The sequence below is a fragment of the Gadus morhua genome, chromosome 9 (assembly GCF_902167405.1).
Source record: "Gadus morhua chromosome 9, gadMor3.0, whole genome shotgun sequence".
Lineage (NCBI taxonomy): Eukaryota > Metazoa > Chordata > Actinopteri > Gadiformes > Gadidae > Gadus > Gadus morhua.
This window is the reverse complement of record NC_044056.1, coordinates 19,828,552-19,835,935: the sequence shown is the minus strand read 5'-3', so window position 1 is coordinate 19,835,935 and position 7,384 is coordinate 19,828,552. Positions and strand designations below refer to the sequence as shown.

At 45.2% G+C, this 7,384-nt stretch overlaps 1 protein-coding gene and 1 long non-coding RNA gene across 4 annotated transcripts; one reads left to right on the top strand and one right to left on the bottom strand.

Moving 5' to 3' along the window:
• Nucleotides 1-3,953: 3,953 nt before the first annotated feature.
• Nucleotides 3,954-5,673, top strand: LOC115551393 (putative nuclease HARBI1). Its single transcript, XM_030367103.1, has 3 exons — nt 3,954-4,072; nt 4,317-5,126; nt 5,355-5,673. The coding sequence occupies exons 1-3, from the start codon at nt 3,959-3,961 to the stop codon at nt 5,580-5,582; spliced, it is 1,152 nt and encodes a 383-aa protein (XP_030222963.1). The 5' UTR covers nt 3,954-3,958; the 3' UTR covers nt 5,583-5,673.
• LOC115551395 (uncharacterized) lies at nt 5,378-7,216 on the bottom strand. 3 transcript variants are annotated; one of them, XR_003978032.1, is made up of 5 exons: nt 7,184-7,216; nt 6,976-7,096; nt 6,623-6,716; nt 6,458-6,545; nt 5,378-5,487 (listed from the first exon to the last, which is right to left on the bottom strand). It is a non-coding gene; the product is annotated as an uncharacterized LOC115551395 (long non-coding RNA). The 3 variants fall into 3 exon arrangements; XR_003978030.1 differs by lacking the exon at nt 5,378-5,487 and having other exon boundaries at nt 6,035-6,545; XR_003978031.1 differs by lacking the exons at nt 6,458-6,545; nt 7,184-7,216 and having other exon boundaries at nt 5,388-5,487; nt 6,976-7,008.
• Nucleotides 7,217-7,384: the final 168 nt, after the last annotated feature.

Sequence of the window (7,384 nt, the reverse complement as noted above, 5' to 3'; positions counted from 1 at the left end):
ACAACAGAACACCTCTTGTGAATCCTCGACATGATGAATTCCAAACATGCAACACAATAGGCCGTATCTTACTTATACTCTGATTGAAGGGGGGTGGGGAAGTGGGAGTTCATATTCAAATGAGCGCCCCTTCCCACGTAGGAAGGGGCGCTGAAACTGACTCGGTCGTTTGGTAGCTTGAGAAATGCGCATCTTACTGGAAAAATCATGTACAGACTTTTTTCAAAGTTTGTATGCGTGTGGGAGCACCATATATCCACAACAACACCCCAAATCCCAGGAAAAGTGCTGTTTTCATAATATGTCCCCTTTAATTTTCTCGATCAATGTCTCATCAGTCACTCCTAGGTCATCCAGGTGAGTTTTTAACAGCACTTTAACATTATCACTCAGTAACCCTGTGCTGATTGACCTAAGAAACTTCTTCTGAATGATATTTGGGCTGTACAGTACATCCGAGCTGACATCTTTTGCAGCCGCCATTAACCTCTCGTTGAGTACAATCGCATGAAAAAGAAAGTTGTGAGGGGATTCTTTTACATCTTGAGTTATGTTAACGAGTCTGTGCAAGGCCGGATTAACCATTAGGGCAACTGGGCACTTGCCCAGGGCCCGTGACATCAAAGGGGCCCTTGACAACGTTTTTTTTTTTTTTTTTTCAAAGTGCAAACATACATCTTCAGACACCACATAACACGACAAAACCCAGATACGTGTGACAGACATGTAACATATACCAAAACATAAAGAATTATACGGGGACAAGGACAGATTACGAGAGGGTTTGTGTGTGTGTGTGTGTGTGTGTGTGTGTGTGTGTGTGTGTGTGTGTGTGTGTGTGTGTGTGTGTGTGTGTGTGTGTGTGTGTGTGTGTGGCCAGATGCTTTCCTCCGGCATCTCCGACCCCCAACGCGATAGAGGTCACACCCGAAGCACCTTATCCCCCCTGATGAACCCTCCCCTCCCCAGGGCAGCCGGCCCTAACAGCCATTAACAGTGGTAATGGAGGTGAGGCCTATTAAGTTAAGTTAAGGCCTACCTAGCTGTTTGCTGTCAAGACAATTGAAACATTCAATAAGTACTCATCAAGCCACCAAGTTCTGATGATAGCGACTTTACGATTGTTTGGCGGCGACGAGGGGGGGGGGGGGGGGGGGGCCCTTGAGCCTTGTTGCCCAGGGCACAGAAAATTGTTAATCCGGCCCTGAGTCTGTGGAACATATCTGTAGTACGGTTTTCTTTGAAATGAGCTTTGAGAATCGTCTTCAAATGCACCAGTCAAATTACTTTTAGCTTCCAGCATATCACGTAAACTGAGTCCTGGGGTAGAAGCTTTTACTACAGCTTCGACAATTTCGGCATCCCCGTGGCCCTTACGTTTTCCAGTGTCTATTTGGTGCATGAGGTTAGTGTACGATAACTTGTCTTTCTGCCCTAACTCCCCTATCTGGCCATTAATTCGGAACTCACGTCTGATGACGACAGACGCTACGGCTACACCAGACGCGGAAATTCTGCCGTGCGGAAATAGAACGTTCACCAAGCGGAAATTTTAAATTAACCGGCTACTGGACGCGATTGAAAATGGCTCCTTTATCTTTTTTGATCTCTGTGTTTATATATTTTATAAACCACAGTTCATCGGCACCAGTTCATCTGGATCAGAGTAACATGGGTAATTATTAAGTCTACAGCAACCCGTAAATCAAACTACATTCGTATAACGTTAAATTTGAGCTAGACATAGTGCGGTGGAAAAGCGGCATATTGCCGCTTTTCCACCGCACATGTAGCTCGACTCGACACGACACGACTCGACACGACTCGACACGGTAGCAGCGCGGGTCCTTTTCCACCGCAAATAGTACCTCCGGGACGTGGGCGGGGTCGGCTGCGTGAAAGGGCCGTGACGTATTTTTGTACGCGACGCAAACAACACCTACGTAACCCACACATGGACAGAACACACATAACAACAATGGAGAACATCGATGCGATGGTATTCGTGTTCATATTATTAGCTGGCATGTTGAAGAAGTGGAATATGTTGGCTGCGGCGCTGCTATGGCTGTTACCAGCATGGTTGCCATGTCGCTCTCGTGACTTCGTCACACTCTCTGGCCAATCAGTGGCCGGCCGTCTGCCGACGTCACCTTTTAGCATCGGCTCAGCCGCTTGGAACCTAGAGCGAGGCGGTACTAGAAAAAGCAGCCACTTCAGGTACCAGATACCATGTTTTCGCGGTGGAAACGCAAAAAATGCGAGCTGAGTCGAGTCGTGTCGAGCTGGTACCATGCAGTGGAAAAGCGGCAATAGTTACCAAGCAACCATCAATGGACATAAACCATAAACCAGAGCTGCCATAAACCATTGATACAAAGTTACGTTGGTAAGTGACCAACTAACTAATTTGATACAAACGAACTAGTTGCAAATGAAATAGCTAGGGTAACCAGCTTCCACGTCAAAGATCAATATAATATTAGTCTGACTAATGCCGCTTTTCCACTGCATGGTACCAGCTCGACACGACTCGACTCAGCTCGCATTTTTTGCGTTTCCACCGCGAAAACATGGTATCTGGTACCTGAAGTGGCTGCTTTTTCTAGTACCGCCTCGCTCTAGGTTCCAAGCGGCTGAGCCGATGCTAAAAGGTGACGTCGGCAGACGGCCGGCCACTGATTGGCCAGAGAGTGTGACGAAGTCACGAGAGCGACATGGCAACCATGCTGGTAACAGCCATAGCAGCGCCGCAGCCAACATATTCCACTTCTTCAACATGCCAGCTAATAATATGAACACGAATACCATCGCATCGATGTTCTCCATTGTTGTTATGTGGGTTCTGTCCATGTGTGGGTTACGTAGGTGTTGTTTGCGTCGCGTACAAAAATACGTCACGGCCCTTTCACGCAGCCGACCCCGCCCACGTCCCGTAGGTACTATTTGCGGTGGAAAAGGACCCGCGCTGCTACCGTGTCGAGTCGTGTCGAGTCGTGTCGTGTCGAGTCGAGCTACATGTGCGGTGGAAAAGCGGCATAAGTAGGTTTGATATATAGCAAGTTATGTAAAACTTCGGTATTGCAGACAGGCTAGTTGCAGACATATTAGCATAGATGAAAAGCTGTGAATAATCTAACCTCTACAGAGTTGTTTTAAACGTATGTTTGTGTGATACTAACTAACTGATTAATTCGTTAATGACAGACAGGCTAGTTGCAGATAGTCTAGCATAGATGACAGATGTGCAATCTAACCACAAGAGTTGTTTTACAGTGCCTACAGTGAATAGGAGGAAGGCACTTGCCTTACTTGTTATCCTCCAAAGGATTAAAAAGAGAAAACGGACCTGGGTGACTGCAATCAACCAGCGCAGGCGACAGCAAGGGGTATTTTACAACCTGGCGGAGGAGTTGCGTTTTAACGCTGCAACCCATCGATCGTATTTTCGTATGACACCAACGCAGATGGAACACATCCTGTCAGTGATTGGTGCAGATCTCCAGCGACAGGACACCAACATATATAATGGTTTTCATTAAATTTCATTGATTTATTACCATACTCTATGTTAAAAGGCCCACGCAAACCTCGCGGAAAATAATAAAAATAGAAACCAGTCTATGTCTTAATTTTCCGCGCGGAAATGTCGGCGCAGTACATTCAGGCTGTTTCTGAAATGTTATACTACATACTACATACTGCAAACTGACACAGTATATACTGTGCACTACATACTACTCCCCGCCATAGTATACACTATAGTATGCAAGTATGTCAAGTATCATGCAGTGCACTACACAGTCACATGACCAAACAATTGTGACGAATTTGACGTGTCAGACTGGCGTGGTTTTCGAGCCGGCTCTCCCCTAAATTTACGCATATATATTTTTTTTTTTCATAGGCCGATATATTTTTTTACCATTTTGAACATTTTCATTTTTTACCATTTAACATGTCGAACTTTTCCATTGTTAAGTCTAACAATGAGGCAAGGAGGCGCAGGAGAAGGGCACTGCTGAATAAAACGGCAGTTGCGGTAATATTACAGCAGCAGGAGGCGCGCTATGTAAGTATAATACATAAATTAGAGATAAGTTAGCAGTGGCTTTATTGGCTTTAACCTGTTAGCTAGGAATTTATGGACAGAAGAACAGTTTGATATTATTCTGCCTTAAAGCAGTAAGACCGGAGTTAATAAAACCTCAGTGAGACAACACAAATAACAACATTTTAATCAAATATAGTAAAACTATTTGTACATGCATATAAATGAAAATGGATTTAAATAACAGAGTTTTCCCTTCATTCAGGTTGACCTTAGGGGTCAGTATTGTCAGCTGAATGACAAAACCCCAGCTGTTTCCCTTTTTTTTGGTGACGGCGACCTAAAGAAAGACTTCCGTCTTTCTAGGGAGTCCGTGAATGCCCTTGTGGAGGCCCTGGTGGATGAGCACATCCATGGCTGGGGGAGAGAACTGGAGGTGGCAGTTTTTCTATACTGGCTGGCCAGTGCCACCTCCTACAGAGTGGTCTCTGAGGCCTTTGATGTGCCTCTTTCCACCGTCCACATGATTGTCCATCGGGTTGCAAAGGGAATACTGCAGATCTACACAAAGGCTGTATGTTTCCCGTCTGAGGCTGAGCTGGAGGTCATCGGAGCGGGGTTCGCCCAGCTGGCTGGTTCACCTGCCTTGAACCGTGTGGCTGGGAGCATTGAATGCAGCCACATTAGAATAAAGCCTCCTGGGGAATACAAGGAGGATTATTATAATAGAAAGTTGTTCCATTCAATTCAGCTGCAGGCCATTTGTGACCATAAAGGGCGCTTCCTCAATGCTTTTTTTGGCCTTCCTGGCTCGGTCCATGATGCCCGGGTGCTCAGGTGGAGCTCTGTGTATGTGCAGCAGCTGTACCCACCACCTGGGTGGTGCATCATAGGCGATGGAGGCTATCCTTGCCTTGCTACCCCCATCTGCCTGATGACCCCGTTCCGGGAGCCAGTACAGGGCCCCGTACAGGCCAGGTACAACAAGCACCTGTCAAAGGCAAGGTGTGTTGTGGAGAGGGCCTTCGGGATGATGAAGACCAGGTGGAGATCCATCTTTCTGAAGGCCCTTGAGGTAAAGAAAACATAATACATACAAGTGTGTGTGTCAATGTGCAAATGCTTATGAAATTTAAATGAGCATAAAATGACAATATGAGAAAGTAGCTTTCCTTGGCATGCAATATCTGTCTGTTACAGATTAGTTTCTATTTTTGTCTTATGTTGAATAAGATACTCAAAAGTAATTAAATGCATGTTTTAAATACATCTAATTTAAAATACTGCCCATCTCTGCACATAGGTAAAGTCAACCTTTGCCCCAGTGGTGGTGTCCTGCTGTGTCTTCCTCCACAACTTGTGCCTATCAAATGGAGACTTTGTGGAGCCAGGAGACTTTCCACAGGATCTCCCCGACAACAATGAAATGCAGCATGCTGTGGAACCAGGGGACAACATCAGGCGCAGACTGGCTGTTGCTGTCTCTGCACCAAATGCCTGCATAGATGCACTGAGAGATCATGTGTACTGAACATGGTCTGCACCCTGGAGACTCATTTGTAAATAGTTAAATAGTATACCTGTATATAGTTCTTTGCTTTTTCCTAGGGTTGTCTTTTGTCTGTGTATGCCCCATGTTCCGTCTTTTGTGTTTTATTAACCTTGTCCTGTCTAACAATTATATTCACAACTTGTTCAATAAAAATGATTTGTTATAACTAAATTATTTTCTAAATTATATGAAAGAGCAGACATGAAACGCTTATTTAAATGTTCCTTTATTTCTTTTGTAAGAATACTTTTAGGACATCGAGCAGCTTGTCCTCCCTAGCCTTGCTCTCCCTCTCTCGTCTTTCTTCTGCCTCTTTCATCTCCCGATACCGCCTGTCCTCCCTCTTTTGGTTCTCCTTCTCTCTTCTTTCTTCTCTTTCCAGCATTTCCTTCTCTTTCCTCTCCTCACGCTGCAGCCGCTCTCTCTCCTTCCGATCCTCTCTTTCAATCGCCTCTCTCTCTCGCCTTTCTTCTCTTTCTATCTGAATTAGCTCTCTTTCTTCCTCCTTCTCCTGGATTTCCTTTAATATTTCCTGCCATTCAGACTCCCTCTTCCTTTTGCCCAGATTTGGGGTACTCGGGTGCACTGAGGGAGGAGAGACCACTGCCACATCCTGGGCGGATGAGTCCACTAGTACGGGAGGACTTATTGATGGCCTCCCGCCTAGTGCCTCATCCATTGGCCCATACCACTTCCAGGATGCAGCAGTGGTCTCTCCTCCCTCAGTGCTCACCCCTGTCCTGGGTGCTTTCAACTCCTACAAAACAACAGAAGCAAGCAAGCAGACTAATGACAATAATCATAACTATGTAGTTCTGTGGAAAAAGTAACAGACATTTCCATGACATCCTTACCTTATATTTTTGTTTGAGGTTCTCCCATTTCCTTTTAATTTTGGTGGCCTCCATCTTCCCCTCTAGCCCCTGGACCTTAATAAATTCTCTACAAGAAAAGGGATGAAAACTAAACAGTTCTTTGACTACATGCAAAAGATGTAATGTCTAACTAAACCAACTTACTCGAACCCCTTCTGCGCCGCATTCCTCCTGCCCGTGAACATGCCCTCATTCGTAGATCTCCAACTGATGAGAGCTGCGGTGTCTACATCAGTCCCTACAACAAGACACACTACTCTTTTAGTCTCCGTGCTATTGGTATTGCCGCAACAGAAGTTAAATCGATAGCGATATCTGACAAAACCCGGCTGCTGTTAGCTGTGACAGCTTCATTCATTAAAGCTGATGTATCGTATATATTTGCCATTTGCCGCATTCGCAGTCGGTTGAGCCATTTGTTCAGTTAACAATGAAAAACACACGATTACAAATACATACGAAGGCTTATCACATCAAAATAAACAACTCATACTTACATTTATATTCATCGCTCGCATTTTCCGCCGCCATTTTTCGAAATGTTCAACGGTTTTTTTCCAACGGTGCCGCGTTGCATTATGGGATACAGTATCCGACGTAGTGAGCTCTGGATGTATACTAGGAATTTTTGCCCGATTAGTACATCATCCGGGTAACTGTCACATACTGCAAAAAAACATTTTTCGCGTACTGCATACTACTTACTACTTTTACGTCACGATCAGTATACGAGCAGTAGTATGCCATTTCAGAAACGGCCTCAGTTTCAGCGTCTGGTGTAGCCACTCTCATTGCTTTCAACGGTTTCGAATTCTGCTGCGTTCACACCGCGTCCGCAAAGCAGAGTTTCCGCGTCTGGTGTAGAATAGAATAGAATAGAATAATCTTTATTGTCATTGTACAAGA

Coding starts and splice junctions, on each gene's coding strand:
- LOC115551393 (XM_030367103.1), top strand. CDS start 3,959: ATGTCGAACTTTTCCATTGTTAAGTCTAACAATGAGGCAAGGAGGCGC. Junction 4,073..4,316: donor AGCAGCAGGAGGCGCGCTAT/GTAAGTATAATA, acceptor CCCTTCATTCAG/GTTGACCTTAGGGGTCAGTA. Junction 5,127..5,354: donor TCTTTCTGAAGGCCCTTGAG/GTAAAGAAAACA, acceptor CTCTGCACATAG/GTAAAGTCAACCTTTGCCCC.